This window comes from Lactuca sativa, chromosome 6 (assembly GCF_002870075.4).
Source record: "Lactuca sativa cultivar Salinas chromosome 6, Lsat_Salinas_v11, whole genome shotgun sequence".
Taxonomy (NCBI): domain Eukaryota; kingdom Viridiplantae; phylum Streptophyta; class Magnoliopsida; order Asterales; family Asteraceae; genus Lactuca; species Lactuca sativa.
The window spans coordinates 5426412-5447320 of NC_056628.2; the positions used below are offsets into that span (position 1 = coordinate 5426412).

The 20909-nt window shown below is 33.7% G+C and overlaps 2 protein-coding genes across 2 annotated transcripts; both read right to left on the reverse strand.

Moving 5' to 3' along the window:
- Window positions 1-7732: 7732 nt before the first annotated feature.
- LOC111886936 (probable lipid phosphate phosphatase beta) lies at window positions 7733-8674 on the reverse strand. The gene has a single exon (XM_023883176.3). It carries the CDS (start codon window positions 8600-8602, stop codon window positions 7931-7933), a length of 672 nt encoding a protein of 223 aa, XP_023738944.1. The 5' UTR covers window positions 8603-8674; the 3' UTR covers window positions 7733-7930.
- A 2378-nt stretch (window positions 8675-11052) lies between these two features.
- Window positions 11053-12411, reverse strand: LOC111886895 (ATP-dependent DNA helicase PIF1-like). The gene has a single exon (XM_023883136.1). The coding sequence runs from the start codon at window positions 12409-12411 to the stop codon at window positions 11053-11055; it is 1359 nt and encodes a 452-aa protein (XP_023738904.1).
- Window positions 12412-20909: the final 8498 nt, after the last annotated feature.

Genomic DNA, 20909 nt, shown 5'->3' on the forward strand with positions numbered 1-20909 from the left:
TGAAATAATAATCTATAAAAATAAATATATATTTATATAAGAAAAAATAAGATAAATTTCAAAAATAATATCATATAAAAATTAAAAATAGATAAAATAATGTTTTTATACATCCAATATTTTTTAGATAAAAAATAAAACAAAAAATATTTAATAATGTATTGTAGTTTAAATATTTTAGATAAAATTTGTACAACAAATTTTTTTTATATATTAGGTAAAATATTTGAACTCCGATTAAAATTAGTAAGTTTTAATTTTTTTATTTATATAAATATTATATTTTCTGTGTTTTGGTATTTTGCATTTTTATTTGATTTATGGTAATTAATACAAGAGTTAGACTTTTTTTTTAATTTCACAAAAGGTCCTCAAGCCAAATTTCCTAAAATGTCAAAAACGTTCCTTATCCAAAATTTTCTCAACTAAGAGATTCATGTAATGATCATCTATTATAAGGATCATTGAAGTGCAAAATTTTGTCCAATGAGATCATTCATGAAAAAAAAAGTTTCATAAAGATTGCTTTGAGGACAAAATCAAAACATAAGTACCATTTCTAAAATTTTGTCAAATGGACTTAAATGTTTTGATCCCTTACATAATTTTTTTTATAGTTTTTGATTTTATGAATTACAAACAAGTTCTCCATCACAATGTGCGAGGTAACTTAAATACTAGTTTCTATAAAAATTACTAAATATATAATGTGAATTAAGTTATTATTATATTTATGTTTTAATTTTATTAGATTTTAAAACCACAAGAAAAACATAACGTATTATCTTGATGTTTAAAAAAGCTATTATGTTATATTTTTATCCATATGATATGATTGATTTTGCCAAAATTAATGTTTTGTTACCATTTTATGGCAACTTACTTTCATTAAAACCATAATACAACAATATGTATTCATTCAAATGTCTATTAGACCAATGTAATTGAGAGTGATTTTAAAATTTATTTAATAGACCCAGGCAAAAATGATCATGAAGCATTAACTTAGGCAAGATCATACCATAAAATGGTTTTATTGAACAAAAATGTAACTAAAATGGTCTTAAAATGAAAATGATAAACCGTACTATATAAGTCTACCATGTAAATCCGCCTCAAAATCCACATGTCAGGTCAATCATTAAACACTAGCAATATTTCAAGTGTGTCAGGTTTTAAAATATGGACCTCTTGTGCGGAATTTTGCTCTTCAGCCACTAAGCTCACAATTCACACCATGGGGACAAAGATATAACATGATAATTTTTTTAGCATTAAAAGATAAAATGGTGGATTTTTCTAAGACTCTCCTGATTTTAAACATTATAAGTTATAAATTTGAAATGTGTTCATATTGTCATAGTTATGTCATTTCATGTAAATTTTAATGAAATTAAGTGATATCGAGAATTAATTTTATACAACAAGACAAGATTGTAGCAAAAAGAAAGATGTATTTGAAGTATACTTATAAAGCTAGCATTTTTTCTTGAATCTCATGCATTTGAAACCCCCATTATTTTTTCATTTCACCACATTCATTTGAAACTCCCATGACTTTTCAATTTCCTTATAATAATAATTATAATTTGGTAATTAGGTTAAATAAATATCAAATCTAAAGTGTATTCATATATAAACTAAATTTGAATATTAAAATAATATCTTTAATTCTACTTATAAAATTATGTTTTTTAAGTTTTAACATATTATACTTAATTTATTAGTTTTAATAAATTGTTGGATGTAAACAATTATCATTTTAAGGTATAATTTTTTGAATAATTTGTATAAAATACTTAAACTATTAATTAAAATATAACATTATAGACTCAACTTAAATATAAATTTTATTTAACTTAAACAACCCAAATATTATTTTATAAATAGTTAAAAGTGATAAATTGTAGTGTATTTCTAATAATGATTGTAAGTTGGTTAATAAGGTTAAATAAATATCAAACCTAAAGTATAATTATAAATAGACTAAATTTCAATTTTAAAATAATATCTTTACTTCTATTTATAAAGTTATGTCTTTAAATTTTAACATATTATACTTCATTTATTATATTTAAAATGTTGTTGCATGTAAACCATTATCAGTTTAAAACTATAATTTTTGAACAGTTTTGACAAAATACTTAAATTGTTAATTTAAATATAACATTACAGTGTCAACTTAAATATAAATATCAGTTCCACTAAAAAAACCAAATAATATTTTGTAAATAGTTAAAAGTGATAAATTATAGTGATAAATACAAAAACTAAATTGTAATATCAGTTTAACTAAAATATTTCCTAAATATATTTATATAATCGTTAAAAATTTTCAAATAAGTAACTTAAAATAACTTATAATAACAATAGTTAAAAATAACTCTATATAAATGATTATATTATTACCTTTAAAATCAAAAAATATTGTTTGATGTTTTAAATAATTATAATGATAGAAATCAAAACATTAAGCAAAAAAATTTTAAAATTAGTTAAAAATAACAACTATAAATAATATTAAACCATATTTGATATTTAATTTTATTGATGTGTAACTCGCGAGTAGAAGTCATGCAAATGATTGAGATTATGACGTTATAATAGATTTATATATTATCATATAATTCAAAATAATCAATATATTATATCAAATTAATATATGAATTATTATATCAAATTTAACAACATCGTTAGTGTTATATTTAAAATATATATATATATATATATATATATATATATATATATATATATATATATATATATATATATATATATATTTGTAAAGACTTCAACTATATACGTGTTTCTGCGCATTACAATGTCAACTAAAATATAAATTTCAGTTCCATTTAAAAAAACAAAAGAATATTTTGTAAATAGTTAAAAGTGATAAATTGTAGTGATAAAAGCAAAAACTAAATTGTAATTTCAATTTAACAAAAATATTTCTTAAATATATTTTTATAATCGTTAAAAGTTTCCAAATAAGTAGCTTAAAATAACTTACAATAACAATAGTTAAAAACAACTTTATATAAATGATTATATTGTTAGCTTTAAAATAAAAAAACAATGTTTGATGTTTTAAATAATTATAATGATAGAAATTTAAACATTAAGCAAATAAATTTTAGAAAATTAATTAACAATAAAAACAACTATATATAACATCAAATCATATATTGTATTTAATTTTATTTATGTGTAACTCGCGAGTAGAAGTCATTCAAATAATTGAGATTATGAAGTTATAATAAATGTATATATTATCATATAATTCAAAATAATCAATATATTATATCAATTTAGTATATACAAATTATTATATCAAATTTAACAACAACGTTATTGTTATATTTAAAAAATTATATATTTGTAAATACTTCAACTATATAGGTGTTTCTGCGCAACGCGCGGACATTCGCCTAGTTTGAAGTATAAAATTGAATATGTCATTTATCTTGGAAAAAAATTATGTTGTGTAGAATATTCTGAAGCTTAAACATTATATATATATATATATATATATATATATATATATATATATATATATATATATATATATATATATATATATATATATATATATATTGTTTTTTTTATGTGTGTGTGTGGGAGTAGGAGAGGAGGAGGAGGGTAAAAGGATGAATAGAAAAAAGATAGTAGGATATTTAAATATTCTTTAAAACAAACCCATTACATATAGAAAAAAGCAAATAGATTATTCATGATCTACAAAAGAAATCATCAGTTTTTAAGAATCAAACAAAAAAATCAACTATTTGAGGTCGATGAGGTCATCATAATGATTACATCCAAATATCAATTTAATTGTGAAATTGTGAACAAAATAATTCCAAAATAAGCAAAAAGAAACTAATTATGACTCAATAAGATTTAAGTTAAAAATTACACTTAAAAAATAACAAGATGTCCAAAATTCAAATGTAGGCATACCAAAATATTACCCGCGATTTACTTGTACATGATGAGCTTTGGACAAGTTCAATATAAGTGTTCCCTTATTGAATTAAATAGAATTATTCCTTTTAATTATCATACCTAAATACCCTAAATACCCTCATTATGCACGTATGTACACAGACACATCCGTTACTGAATCACATTTTATTTTTTACCAACGAGACATACGACAATCACGATTCTTTCATATTCCAATTCATGTATTCTTTTGACAGATTTCATTCATTTGTAAATATTCTACAAACCATACACCCCTTGACAACTTAGCATTAGTTTAGGGGACCAACAATTTGACCCCATAGGCCATAACCAACTAAGGAAAGGACAATCTAATTACCCTACACCTCGGTTCCTTTCAACCTTTGGCTTATCAATTATCATTCATGTCACAACACAACCACTATGCACCCGACATTTAGTCTCAAAATATACATAAAAACATCAATTTCTTAACGACACTATGGACCCTTTTACAATTAACTAATACAATAAACCACATTGTGATCCTAACCTCCTAATTCTAAACCAATTCATTTTGTCCAAATAATATTCTTGTTTCATTTTCGGAATAATAAACTTTACAAATCTTGGATTCCAATTATGTGAAATGTGGGGGGAAACGATAAAAAGGAAATGGACCTACAACATGCTTATGTGTTTTCATGGTGAATGTGGAGATGTGATCGTTGTATCAGAAATAAACATGGAATTTTACAACAAAAAAAAATAGTATAAATAAATGAAATAAGAGACAGCATAGGACTATTTTTTGAAGAACATGCGCATGGACAGAGAAAGTGCATGGAAACTTTTAATTGTGGCCATTGGATTGCATTGGATCGGGTCATGGGATTGTTCTAGTGATCTTAGGTACAATTATTTACTGCACATTGGGGACATTTTTGTAACAATGATCAAGTCTTGTTTTTTGTACTATAAAGAATATTTTAGAAACTTTTTTTTGTTTGTTTAATAAAAGCAAAGGGTAAAAGTGAAAAATAAAAGAAAATCATCTATCTTTTTTTCGTGATTAAGAATCGAGCTAATTCAAGATTCGAGAAACAAGAATATTACGGTTGGTTCGTGTATGTTGATTTCTGTTTTCATTTTTTAAATTAAATAAATATTCGAAAAGAAGAAAAATCATTTTATTTTATTTATGTTCTAAAACAAGATCTAGTAAAAACTAAAAAAAATGTTATTTTCAATTATATATCATATATCAAGTTAAATGGGTTGACCCGTCTAATCATTTCAACATTTTATACCGGGTTAGCAAGTTTGGTCAATTTTTGCTTGCTTAACAAAAACATGTTTAAAATAAATAAATACAAACGGAAAAAAAATTATTAAAAAAAAAAGTAAAACTTTTATGTTTTCGAGTTTAAATCAAAAGTCTTTTTTTACCAAAAAAAAAACCCCTACAATTTTCCCAAAACAAATTTTAGTAGAGAACCAAGTAATAAATTTGGGTATTTTTTCCGAAGGCAAAATCTCATAAAGTTAAAAAATAAAAAAAAAATAAAAAAAAAAACATTAAAAAAAATATCTTTTTTTTTTGTGATAGGTCAGGAAAATAAAGTCTGAAAGTCTGATGAGAGAGCTCAAAAATAAGCTTTGTTTTTCCGCTATATGTTTCCAAAAATACCTCAAGTAATGATTAATGAATTAAATAAAATAAAATAAAAGAGCCTTACAGAATAAATAAAGCAGATATACAAGCACCTGAGCTTTAAATTTTAACCTTTTTCTCTGCATCTAATTTGTACTGAAGTGGGGCCCACAAATGAATTTTTATTTTTATTTTTTTTTAAATAAATTTCCTGCACATCTCTTTCAAAACTGTCAGTCTAAATTAACCTCTGAATCCCTCTGCCCATGTTATATCTACCATCAATCATGAATCAACATTGAGTTATTAAAATCACACAGAAAAAGTAGATTCATTTTCTTCTAAAAAATTTATATATATTTTTTTTTTAAATATATACATATATATATTTGGTCAAAATTTCCAGATGTGGTCCTCTTTTGCTGCAACCCAATAAAGTATAAGAAATGAGACTCATAATGATTCATTCACATTTCAAGATTTGATCAAATTTGACTAGTGAATGAATGTATTCCCATTTCAAGATTCTGACCAAGTTTGACCAAAATCAGTATTCAGTACTCCACTTTAAAAAAGACCCCTACCCATCTCTTGGATGCAAATGACACCAATTTCATCATATTTCCGAAATTACCCTTTTCACATTAAGAGCCACAACAAGAAAAGTCAGTTATAAAAACACAAGTAAAGACTTCATTTCTTTAAAAAAAACTTCTCACTGATAATAAGACTTAAAAAGTTAGAAATGTCTTTAATGCCCTTACCCCATATTACCATGTTAAAAATGTGCAGAAAATTAAATAAAAAAAAATCAGTGAAAATAGGTAGAGAGGTTAAGGGAATCCTATTTATGTGGGACATGTAGATTAAAGAAGCTTTATTCATTGTATGTAGGGCACAATGGTAAAAAATTTGAATTATGAAACTTTCTAAGATTTACAAATAACTATAGTATTATGTAACAACATAAAAGAAATTTGCATGTTTAATGGTGTATATATATATATATATATATATATATATATATATATATATATATATATATATATATATATAATAAATAAGGTTTTGCATATTTACTTCTGAAAATAAACATGTATATTGAATCTGAATGAATGGAGTGTGGTAATATGAGTCACATTAATGGCATAGAGTGGCATAACTGAAATAAAAATAGCATTATTGCATAAAATAAATTAATAAAAAGAGAATGAATGTGCAAAAGATAATAGATGATAAGAAAAGCCCCATCATATCAACTCCTATAAGTGGCAATCATATATAATAAAATTTACTTTTTTCACTACATAGAATTTTATAGACAAAGTACCTAAATACATGCTATTATAAAGCCTATACTGATAAAAGAGTGATATCTAAATAAATAAATTAATAAATAAACATCTTATAATTCCCAAAAGGGTACAGAAATTCAACTCAAGAGCAGCATATTTAAAGTAAATAGCTACAATTGTCAAATAGTTAACTGTTTATTGGCAAATCATAATCAGTAAACAGATTTCTAGTTACTTAAAGTAGTTGCTAACAATCAATGTCTAGATATAAATTTCTAAAGAGAAAATAATAATTTAGTAAAAAATGTGTGACACATCAACATGTAATTGGGCCATATTCTATAACTCAATCATTTACAGCTCAAAAGGCTAACAATTCTACATGGTGCATTCATATCAACATCATGGGAAGATCAAATAATGCAGAATGGCATCCACTAAGTAAGACTACAATGATAGGCCTTGAGAACCCATACTGCAAATGATTGCTAATTTATAATTGAAATATATTCAAGTACTTGTCTGCAGTTGGTTAGTGGTATAATGGTTTATTATAGAAATATGTCTAGATTGAGTTGAAAATTGATCAATAGCTGCTCAAAGTATTTACTGATAGATAATTTCATTATTACTGATGTGTAAGATTCCACTTTGATTCCTCATTAAAGATCATACACCATCTACTGCATCAATTCCTGAATGCAATAAGCAAATCTTTGAAAGAATGAAGATGGTTTAGCTTAATCTGAGGAAGAGTTTTTCTAAGAATGCAGTTTCCAAACATACACATTGAGCTGGTGAATTTGTAAATTTATCATCAGTATAAGAGATAGCAAGATCAACAGAACCTGAAGATGTTATTATCATCATGAAAGATTCAACAAATCACTCAACCAATTCAAATTAGTTCTAACTACAAATACTATACAACAATGAGATCTCTACAATTGTGTGATGAAAATGTAGCCAATACGATTCCAATGAATTCTCATATGAATTGTACACCATAAAAACTGAACAGAAATTAGATTTACCACTACAATTTCCTGGAAAGGATCGAGCTAAAAAACTCACAATTCAGGAAGTGAAAGACGAATGACGCATTAAGAACACCCAATCCAGCTCCCGCAGCAACATCAAACACGAAATGCCGTCCAAGCAAAACCCTAGAAACCGACGTAGCAGTAGCCCAGGCTATTACAAGCACGTTTAAACGCTTAACACTCTCAAATTCATCCAATCCTAACATGCCAGACTTCAATTGAAGGAAAATACTTGGGATTAAATCAGAGGAAAGATAAAACAAGGAAGCGGTGAAGCAAACTCTAGAAGCGTGGCCGCTGGGGAAAGACCAGTGGTCAACGGCGAAGGTGAGGAACATGTGTTTGTTATAGACAGGGCGGGGCCGGCGAACGATATGTTTGATGAGACCTATAAGAATAAGATCGAGCAGAGATCCGATAAGTAGGTTAACAAGTAAGGTCAGTAGTAGAGGAGAAGCGGATCGGAGAGGAGAGAGAAGGAGGGAAAGGAGGATAGGGAAGAAGAGACGGCCGTCGCCGGAGATTTCAAGAAGTTTGAGGAAGGGACGAGGCAGGATGGGTTGAGTGAGGTTGTAGAGAGTGAGGGAAACAGCTGTATCAAAGTTGACTAGGTGGCGGAGGAGCGATGTTGACGGTGGTGGTGGCGGCCGCGATGGTTTCTCCATGGCGGATTATTCCGATCGACCGTCTAGACAACAGTTGTTGTGTTAGTTGCGGTTGCCGGCAGATATTGGATTTTACATTTTAGCATAAACTACATTGGGCTATAAATTTGTAGGCCCATGAGCTTTTTAAGCCCATTAATCTCTACGTCAATCCAAATACTTTTTCAAAAACAAAATAAAAAATTTAAACTTGTTCATACAATTAAGAATTCATAAAGTCGCCAAGTTTATCAAACTTAACTTGTAAATAAACATATGGTCAAGCTTTCAAATACATATTTATAATGTCAAGATACAGAAATCAAGCTATAAAACTGAATACTACATATTAACATACTGTTTTAAAAAATAAATAAATAAATAAATTACAGTTTAAGTCCCTGTGGTTTACATGAATTCACATTTTTTGTTCAACCTTTAAAAAATGGATAAGACATGTCCTTGTGGTTTCCCAATCTTCCAGTTTTGGTCCTTGATCCATATAAATAAACTATATTGCATTTCCTAATTTCTTTACTCAATTATAAATTTTGATAACAAAAATAAAAATAATAAATATACACCACACCCGTCCACCCTCAACCTCACCCTCACTCCCTCCTTACCCCCACCACAACCGATCAAGTCCATCTCTCTTATTCACCATCGGAAACATCCTCGGAGCTTTAGTCTTCACCGTTGCTTCATCTCTTACCTTCACCGATCGACACCTCCATGAGAAAATCGTAGCACATTTATTCCAGTTCATCTACTCCATATGAGCAAAAGGAGATCCAATGGCAGTGATCATGGCTGGTGATTTAGTCCTCCTGCTCCTTTTGATTCATCGCCTTATGATTTCATAGATCCTCTGTCTCCTCTTTTAGTGTCTCAGCCTCTCTCCCTACGACGAACTGTAGACATGTCATCTCTCGCCAATTTCTATTTCTAACCCTAGTAACATACCAATTATGACAATTGGATCATCAACTCAAACTCACATCGTCCAAACTTAGAAAGTATCATATCCTCGACACTGTATCAGACATGTTCTCCATCGTCGTCATCCTACTCTTCATCGTGGTCCCCGCCCCCCACCCCATCTTGGTGACTTCGTTGCTTCCTACAGCAACCAAATGCTCATATGCTCCACAACGACCAATTTCAAACATTTACCAATATTATGATTTTATGTCAATTAGGAAGAAGAATGAAGAAATAAATATGAAGAATAAATGTGGGATAGAGCAACACTCTTGAACGGGGTGAAACAAAAACGAGGAAGGAAGAAGAAGGGGAGAGGGACAGTGAGGTTGGGGTAGAGGGTGAGGGGAGGTGGGTGGTTGGTGTATATTTTTTATTTTTTATGATATAAAAATTTATAAGTGAGTAAAAGAAAATATAAAAAGAAATTAGAAAGAGCAATATAGTCTATTTATATGGATTAAGGACCAAAACTGCAAGATTAGGAAACTATAGGGATATGTCTTGCCCATTTTTCCATGGTTGGACCAAAAGTGCGAATCCATGTAAACCGTAGGGACCAAAAGTGTAATTTACGCAAAAAAGAAAAAAAAAAGATTTCATTACAATACAAGGAAGAGATCATATGTTCTTACAACCAATTGAGGTTCCATATGTATCTTAGTAATCTCGATCTTGCTATGAGTCAGCATCTTTGAAAGACACAAAGAACTTTATGTAGTGACAGTGTGATACTGCGATCTTGCTATGGATCAGCATCTTTGAAGGTAAGTTATGTGCTCCATTAATATCTCAATGCCTTTAGTTTGATGGTCATGATTTTCATGTGACGGTGAAAGGATGACAATAACGTCATAGTTCCTTTTAAAATACGATTTGCTAGGTTATTTTTGTGGAGATGCTTATACATTAATATAGAAAAGATGATTATAGATTATATATATCAAGGTCTAATGAATCCTTAGTTATTATATAGTGGTGAGTCAATTAGAACTTAGGTGGATCTTAGGAGCCACCTAATTTTTAAAATTTGTTTATAGTTTATATAAACAAGGTCTAATGATTCCTTAGTTATTATATATTTGTGTGTGTGCGCGCTATAGGTAATAAATGACATCATATTTGGTAGCAAGAAGAAACCAACATCGTTTCCAAAAACAAAGTGATGCGGGGGATTCATTATAAATAACTGTTGTATCTTTCATATTTTAACACCATGACTTTGTTCACGTCAAGTTTTTGACCGGCTTACTCCAAATTTATGTTGGTTTTAGTAAATAAAAGGAATGACTTATTTGGATTCGGTGCGATTTTTCTTTATTTTAGACATTAGTTCGTATATAGGATTAGTGTTTTTGCACAAATAGTTTGCTACACATAAACAATTATCAATAAGAGTCATGCTACTAGAAACGAAATCAAAAATAATTAAAAATGAAAAGTTGTGATTCTTTAAAAATGAATATGAACACATGATTGGCTAGTCATTATTTATCATGCAACACTTCTTTATACACGACATTTGACGTATAGACTTCACTGCCATTGAATTGTTCATCGGGTTTCACCAATACTTTTGTAGTGGCACGTGATATCCCTCTGGATAATGCCACATAAAGTTGGCCATGCGAGAAAACCGATTCTGGAAGATAAATTCCTACATTTGGAATTGTTTGCCCCTGAGCTTTATTTATTGTCATTGCAAAACATAATCGAATTGGAAATTGCTTTCTCTTCAGCTTGAACGGGAACATGTCATCTTCAGAAGGACTTAGAGGAATCCTTGGCAAAAATACCCTCTTTCCAGCATGTTGACCAACAGCTATTTCGGCATCAATGACATTGTGCTGAAAACTTTTACATATCAATCGGGTGCCGTTACATAATCCATTTGACGGGTCGAGATTCCGTAACAGTATTATCGGGCATCCAACTTTCAGTCTTAAGTAATGAGGGGGCAAACCACTAACACTGAGCGTGTTCAAGAATTCCACAGGATAGAAGTTATTTATATCGTCCACGGCTTCATCAAAACTATAGTAAATTCGCTCTTCTCCATGGAATCGGCCGATCAAATAATCATTAATCTCATCGACACTATCATTTCTTGTGGATAATATTGCACGCGAAATTGTATAATCTGGTTCAGATCTGTTAATTTCAAAGGATGGAAAGATTGCATCAATCAAAGCATGCAATGACTTTTCTTTTTTAGTGAAGGGAATTACCATATCATCAGGGATGCGAATAAAGTTTCCGTGCACCGTTTCTTTAACTCCATCACCGACACGTAATAGAAAGTCTGAGAACCATGGATCGGTTAGTGCTCTCATATTTATAGTTAACCGCAACTTGGTAATCAAAGACCAAAGAGGTGACATCCGTATGCTAGAATCCACAGTCTGTGCTTGTGTTCCACGTTTGACGACCGGCAACACTTGTCTGAAATCACCTCCCAAAACCATTATCTTTCCACCAAATGGGAGCATCACCTCAGTGATATCTTTCATTGTACGGTCAACCGCCTCCAATGCATGTCTTTTAGCCATCGACGCTTCGTCCCAAATGATTACTTTTGCAGTCCGAAGTAGTTGTGCAGTACCACTTTGTCTTGAAATCTTACAGACTGAGTTATTTTCAAGATTGATAGGAATCTTAAAGCGAGAGTGAGCTGTTCTTCCCCCGGGCATGTTATTAGCCGCAACACCAGATGAAGCAGTCGCGAGTGCAATATGACCACACGAACGAATATTAGCAAGTAAAGCTTTGTACAAAAATGTTTTTCCTGTTCCACAAGGACCGTCTATGAAAAACACTCCTGGAATATCATTATGGACATGCCGCATGATCTCATCATATGTAAACTTTTGTTCGGGATTGAGAGAATCTCGGGCTTGTAAATGTTCATGTTCTAAAACAATAGAGCATTCTTATTGTACCTCACGAAAAACTCCAAATTCTAAATTGACATTTTGATTTATTTTTGGAAGATCAAAATCATCAATGCGGTCACCCATAAATTGTAGGAATACCATGATTTCAGTGAGGACCATATTTTGGACTCTCTCAACACTGCCGTATTGTCGTCTATAATCTTCTCAAAGTCCATTGTAGTGCTCATGCCATAACTTACGAACATCTCCTGGCTCACAAAAACTCAATATTGTTGCAAACAACCTTCTAAGAGCATTGGGAAACTGAAACAAAGATGCCTCTGTAAGACATTGAGACAAACCATCATTGGACTCTATTAAGCCTCTTTCAAGAGCTGTAATGTGTGTAAAACTCACTTAGTTTTAATCCCACTTTAATTATCCAATAACACACAAAAGGCAGTGAACCTATCAATTGTGGTATAGTTCAAGCAAGTAGGGTATCGAACACAGGGAACGGCAAATTAAATTAAAAACTAATTCTATCTAAATTACTTTAGCAAATAAGGGTTTTTCTCTAGTTTTACAAGACTAGAAACTTATTAAACAAAACCAATGCAAGGCTAGAAAAGAACAAATTAACTAGGTTCAATAATGGGAAAGAAACTTCTGTTTAGTTCAACTCGGTTAACTTTATGGTTGCTTTTAAGGTAATAGTGCAATGGATTAATTCTTTCGTTGGTTACCGATTCAAGTGATTAAGTTGTGTTCACTACCCTAATCCTTAGCAAATAAACTAATTCAAACAGTGGCCAATTGCTTAACTTAATTATATTTACTAGATTAATTATTCGGGTTAAGTTAGACTTGCAATAGCTAATTAAATTGTTATTTTAATTAACCTCTTGTTCAATAATCATATTACAAGCTTGCACATGAATTTACTCAATTTACTTATTAATCCTAGTTTCATATTCATTAATCCTAGACATATGATTTAGTGGTCACTTATCATATGAGGTTGATAATTAATAGATGTTCATGCTAATTAACTATCTTCCTATTAACAGAAAATAAATTATCATTCATACACAAGGTTCTTTAGCAAGCTAAAATAACAATTAATCACCAACTTAGAATTAATCCTACCAATCAATCAAACCATATTGTCAACTTTGTATCCCCAAACAGAAGTATAAAGAAATTAGTTCATAACTAAGGTGAATAACAGCAAACAAATAAGTTCAAGTTGCTTAATCATATTGACAAAACAAGAGAATTAAGTAGAATGATGAAATTACGCCTTAATTACTCCCGGAATTGGATTCTAGCTTCTTTGGTCGACTTCTAGGGTTCTTCTGGCTTCTTATTCGCAGCTTAACACTTCTGAAACTTCTCAGAATTCTTTTCTTTTCGCATTAACGAGTTATCTTTATATATGCATACCGACTCGTCGAGTCATATGGCGACTCGTCGAGTCCCTCTCACATTAGTCGTAACCTGATAACTGTCTTGACTTCCGAATGCTTATCTCTCTGAATCCGCGACCGGACTCGTCGAGTCAAGAGATAACTCGACGAGTAGAAGCTTTATTTTGGCTGTTTTCTTTCTTCTTTCCACTCTTGAGCTCTCAACCGCTTCTCTTGCTTCCTTTCGCTTCCGAGCTTCATCTTTGGACTGAAAAACACAATTTAACACTTTTAAGTACCTTTTGTCCATAATATGCAACAATTTAGCTAATATATGAATAATAAACTACACTTAAAACACACTAAATATGCACATATCAAAATACCCCACACTTGTCTTTTGCTTGCCCTCAAGCAAAACTGAATTTTAACACATTAGAATCACATATAATAACTCCAATCCAACCCAGCCATTACGCCAAGACCGCAACGCATGCATTTGTGTCTAAAATTTTTCCTAAAGAACCCCCCATATTCCAAATACTCACAATCCTCATAAACATTCACCCACTCACCCCGAACTATGCTCATTTTATGCAACCCTCCGAATCCATCCTCAGAAAACCTCTTAACCTCAAGGTATTTTTAATCGAGCAACCCAAGCATACATATTCTAGAAAATTACAATTTATCCGATACCACTATGGAATTCTTTGAGAATTCTTCACTTCTTTGACATTTGATCTTTGATATCTTTGAATTCACCAACTTGTACTAGCTTTTGGTATCTTCAACTTTTTGGATTTTTGGAATTTTGATCTTTGAACTTCATACTTAACTTTGATGCTCCAAAATTCTTATAACTTTTCTTGTAATTTTTTCTCTCTTTTCTTTTTTTTTTCACTCAAAACCTACATGCTTAAGCAAGGGCGCTCAATCTCAACCTTTATTGGCTAATGATAAAAATTTTCCTGGATACATTTCAGGTTTAGGCTGCTAAACATATTGCATCCCTCAGGCTGAGCAAGGTCGTGTTTTTGTCTCATGATTTCACTAGAATAAGGAAGCCACAAATGCACTAGAACGTATATAGGCTCAACTAAACATTTGGGTTGTCATGCAATTATTAACACAATCTAACATGGAATCCTAGTTTTTACCAAAATTTTCTAATTAAATCCTAAATAATACTTTTGGTATGCAAAATTTTTGAAAATTTTTGAAAATTGACTATTATGTAACCAACCCCCTACCCCACACTTATGTAATGCAATGCCCTCATTGCATATTATGCATGATAAAGAACAATAAAAATAAAGAGGGAATTGGAACAAACTCCCCTGGGATAGCAGTCGATAGGCTGATCACTTCCATGTTAAGCTCCAACTTCAATCAACTTTAGACATGGCAACATCTCATCCATGCCTTGGGTGTCAAAACTCATGTGGGTCGCTCCAAATTAGTGTAAGATCTTCAAGAAAGGAAATGGAAGAATAAGCGAGCAAGTGGGACCAGTAGCAGCATCAAATCAGCAGTCCATTGGTGTAAAAGATGATCGACTCGTCGAGTCTGATGATGGACTCGTCGAGTACCAGCGCGCCGTCTCAGAATATGTAGAATTACAAGGCGACTCGGCGAGTCTGCTTAGTGCACTCGTCGAGTAGGCCACTGAACGAAAAATCTTGGTATTTTGCAACTGTTTTAGCTTCTAAAAACTTCTTTAACCCTTCCTCACATTTGGACTCAATTGCTCATACCCCCTAGGACTGGACTTGACACTTTGACGTTAAAAACTCGCTTCCTTGACTCGCTCTCACACGAAAAACAACCATGATTTACCTCATCCTAAGCAATCAAAATGCAATCCTGAAAATACTTAAAGCAAACAACTATTAAACAAAATAATACTTTAAAGCATACACACCAAAAATAAAATAAAAATGAAAAAATGTAAATTGTTTAAACACAAAAACACAAAAAAATTAATCCTCATCCTCCTCATCATCGTTATTGGCTCCACTTCCTCCCGCTCCGCTATGGCGTGCACTAATCCTCTCGTCCCACGATGGAATATATGGATAATTCCCACCATCAATATGTGGAATATGGAAGTGGTCAAAAAGTCGTATGTGGGATTGATTGCTAAAATTTAGCCCCCGCGCCAATTGATCTTGCATCCGCCTCATCTCTATGTTGTACCAATCCATTGGTACATCTTCATTCTCTACCGGAATCACCGGCGGCTCATCCTCCATATCCCTTTCCCTTCTCGGTCGCACCCTCCTTCCCGGTGCTTCAGGACCTACAACCGGGTCATCATTTGGGATGGCATAATGGCCACCACCATAGTCTTCAATAATTCGGGCCCTGCGGAAAAGAATAGGATTAAATGGGGGTGTCGGGATCAAAGTCATGAGGTTCCAGGCACCACGGTTCATCAACCCGAATGAATTAGCCAAACGGGTGACAAACATGCCTCCATTGATGCGCGATGTTTTGCGATCTTTGACCGCACCCTCCGAAAGGTATGAAGCAATACACCATGGAATGTTGCAAAAGACGCCGGGTGTGATAATGCTCCAAAGGTAGAAAACATCAAGGTTGGAGACCTTGTCATCGTCTTTCCTTTGGTTGATAGTGGAGGAAATAAGGCGGTGAATGAGGCGGTGGGTCGGGGATCGGATGCTCCCTTCCTGCGCGGACTTCGGGATATAAACTTTATTCCCAATAGTGTTCCACCAACCCGTGCTCGTGACTCCATCGGGGAACGCCATATGAGTGTTTGCCAAGAAAGCCCGAAAGATGTTTGTTGTCACTAAGGGTTGATCATAGATCCCTAGTCGGCAGGCAAGGTCCACCACCGAGCATTGACGATACTCGCCCCCAAGACAAAAAGTAAAGCTCGTCGGGTGATACACATCCACTCCCCCGGTAAAAGATACCGTGGAAAAGAACTCTAAACATAGCTCCAAATAAACCGGTTCTTGAATGCGGAAGACCCGGCTCCACCCATCACACACCATGCTGTTGCCTTCATGTTGGAACTCCTTCAAAAGGTAAGGAGCTAGTTCTTCTTCATAGCGAACGCTCTGCAGCCATTCCCAATCAATTCTGTTCGGTACATACACCTCCTTCTTCTTAATGTCGGAGAGCTTCTTCTTCCACTTCCTCATTGTTGAAGGGGATTCGATTTGCGGGAAGTTTAACCATGGAAACTCCCCTTGGCTACCAGTTGAAGATTGTCCTCTTCTGAACATGATTTCTGCAAAATAAACACACAAAACCCAGAAACACAGAAAATAATTAAAAACTGGAAGGTTTCTGTAAATCGACTGGACTCGTCGAGTCCATGCATGACTCGACGAGTCACGTAACCTGCACGAGTCAGTCGACGGGTCGCATGAAATTGGACCTTAAAACTTGTAATTTCTGTCAAGGGTTTTTGTTCAAGGACTTCCTACTAAGTAATAAGGTCAAACTAAGCATTCAAAACAACAATATTCATGAAAAATCGAAACCCTAGAATTTCATTATTTTTCAAAAACGGGTTTTTTTACATGCAATTGCAGGCATAGATGGCCTTATACTCTCATTTTCTTTAGAAATCAAGAAGAAAGTTGTTACCTTTTGAGTTTAAACCTTGAGAAATTGAAGAAGATTTGAAGATTTCTTTGAATGCTTGAGAGTGTTTGCGAATGGGGGTACCCGGCGAGTGTAATGTTGAAATTGAATTTTTAGGGTTAAAACCCTATTTACCAGATGTAAAAGTAATTTCGAAATTAATTTTTTTTTCTGTAAATAAGACCGACTCGTCGAGTTGTGGTTAGACTCGCCGAGTCTGGTCGCGAAGTTAAATGCTTTTCTGGAATCCATGTGGACTCGTCGAGTCGTGGTCAGACTCGGCGAGTCATTTAAAAATTTGCATATTTTTCAAAATTTTTCTGTTTATTATGAATCATTTCACCCCACACTTAAGCTATGCAACTCTCAAGCAGACATGTCCGATGATTTAGAAGATTTAAGAATAAAAACGAATGGAAAATAAAACGAAAAATAAAAAGAAGACTAAAAAGTAAAAGAAAGCAAACTCTATTGAACGGGTTGCCTCCCGCCAAGCGCTTCTTTTTGAGGAGTCATTAGCTAGACTCCTTCCCATTCACGTTTTGTCATCTTCAAGCATCGGGAATGTACGCCTCACTTTTTGTGGTTTATACTTGGTCTTGTAGGCGTGAATCTTTTTCTTGTAAGCACTTTTCAATTCGTCTCTTCTCTTTTTCGTTGTATCATCCTCAGCTGGTTGGGCCTCTCTTTTCCTCTTCTTCTTTTTCAACCTATGCTTTTTCACCAATTTTTGAACCTCCTTTTCTTTAAATTTGATAACTTCATACTTCATGATGGTCCGTGCTTTAGGTTTAGTGGTGAATTGGTGATCAGCTTCTTCCTCCCTATCCTTTATTCCTGCATTCTTTCCCGTGCTTAACCCTTTTCCAAATGGCATCGTATCAATGCATGCCACATTGGCGTGTTGCACCTCCATTCCTTTTTCCTCTTCTGCCAATTGTTCTTCATAAACAGTAACTGAAACCAGGGTATGTGAAGGACTATTCACAAACAGATCAGTTTTGGTCAAGTTTCTATCCAGATCGACTGGACTCGTCGAGTCCATTATGACGACTCGACGAGTCGGGTCGGGTTTCATCAATTCTGGATCGTTGTCTGAGTCGGCTCCTTCCAGTAGCTTTTCTAGCTCCTCCAAGTCTTTGTCAGCATCTGAAACTTCTTCTGAGTGTAGCGTGAACTTACTTGGGTCTTCTTTTAATAAAATATCAAGCTCTTTTTGCAATACCTCATCATCTAATTGGATAAATGAGATTTCTTCTCGCTTTTCTTCTTCTTGCTTGATCTCTGGATTAGCTTTAAACATCACCGACTCATCACCCACTCTTAATGTCAAAGTAGTCTCGGATATGTCAATTAGGGCACATGCGGTGTTTAAGAATGTTCTGCCCAAAATAATTGGTATTTCGGGGTCTTCTTTCATCTCCACCACCACAAAGTCTACTGGGAAGATAAACTTGTCTACTTTGATAAGGAGATTTTCACATATGCCTTGTGGATGAATAATTGTTTTATTTGCCAAATGGATTCTCATATTTACCGGCTTTGGCGCTGGTAAATTTAGCTTCTTAAAAAATGAATAGGGCATCAAATTAATGCTTGCCCCTGAATCAGCCAAAGCTCGTGTGGAAACATCATTGCCAAATTGGCACGGGATTACTATATTACCCGGATCACCCTTCTTCTCAGGTAGCTCATTCATCAATATCTCCGCGACTTCAGCAAGATCTTTCCTAGCAGCAAACAAACCCTTAAGCAAGTTAAAGTATTTGGGAGTTTGGAGCATTGTGTCCACGAATGGCATATTGACTTGTAAGGCTTTAACATGCTCCATGAAGGTTCTATAGGCTTGAACTTTTTCTGAAGGAATGGCTCTGGATGGGTATGGCAAAGGAGGGTTGTATGTCTTCAGAAAACTTGCTTTTTTATCCTTCCCGACTGGACTCGTCGAGTCCATTTTGGTGACTCGGCGAGTCGGATCGAGTTCTTCTCGTTCTGGTTCTTCTTCCTTTTCTGCCTTCCCTTTGGAAACCCTTAGTGTTTCTGCCAATTCTTCTTCACCGCTGGAGGTTATAACGCTCACGTTCTCGTTCCTTGGATTGGTTTGGGTGTTGCTCGGAAGTTGACCCGGTCTTCTTTCGTTTACTTGATGTGCAAGTTGGCCCAGTTGTTTCTCAATGTTGAGAATGGAAGCTTGCTGATTCCTCAACATGTTCCTGGTTTCTTGCATTGCTACATCGTGATCATTATGCCTTTTCTCGGACGCGCTTATGAATTTTGTAAGTATGTCTTCTAAGTTCGTCTTCTTGTCCGTCACCGGTTCCTCCTTTTGATAATAACCCCTCTCCCTCTGCTTATATTTTTCTTCCTTAGCCTTTCTGTACTCTTCGTATGGGAGCCACTCCTTCTTCGGTTTCCTCCAGTCTTCATCATATCTATCGCCGCTAGAGTAGCATACTTGAGCTTTCTTATTTCCATTCTCGTCTCGATCACATTCCTTAGTAAGATGAGGACCGCCACAATGTTCACATCCAACTCTAATAGCATGGATCGTTTGATCCATTTTCGTCATTCTTCGGTCTAGGCTATCGAGTTTCGCTATCACCGCCGCCATACCATCGTTTACCGAATTTACTGCTCCGCGACTCACTTCATTCCTCGGGTTGTGGTATTCTCTAGAGTGCTTAGAGAATTCTTCAATCAATTCCTTTATTTCCGGAGGTGGCTTTCGGGTGAGCGGGCCTTGTGAATCGAGTAGTTGCCTTGTGGTGACATTAACTCCATCATAAAAGATGGAGACCTCCTGTTGGCTATTTAGATCATGGTGTGGGCAATTTCTAAGTAGGCTCTTGTACCTTTCCCAAGCTTCATAAAGAGATTCTCCGGGTTGTTGCTCGAAGTTGGCAATGGCTTTCTTTAGCTTGGCTATTTTGGAAGGTGGGCAGAAGTGATCTATGAACTCTTCTTTCATTTTCGCCCATGTAGTAACTGATCCGAGAGGGAGTGACTTCAACCAATCCTTTGCAGCTCCTTTGAACGTGACAGGAAGCATGCGTAGTAGCTGGACCTCGCGGGGCACATTAGGTACATTGAAGTAATCCGCCACGTCATTTACTTCATCTAAGTGCTTATAGGCGTCTTCATGATCTCTCCCGTAAAATGGTATCTCCTTGAGTTGAGCGAGAATATGGCCCTTTAGTTCGAACGTAGCGGTAGCGGGGATTGCGGGTTGCACAAGTCCCGGGCCGGTGTCATCACGCATCCTTTTCTTCCACTCCCCCATGGGGATCTCGTCAATATTAGCCATTGCGGTGGCTAAGTCTTCTTCAATATCGGATGTGTGCTCGCTTTCTTCTTCGGTCTCGTATTCGGTGTCTTTCGGGATCGGATCTTCGGTTGACAACGACGCACTGGATGCTCCTGCTTTGCTGCTCCTCTTCTTGC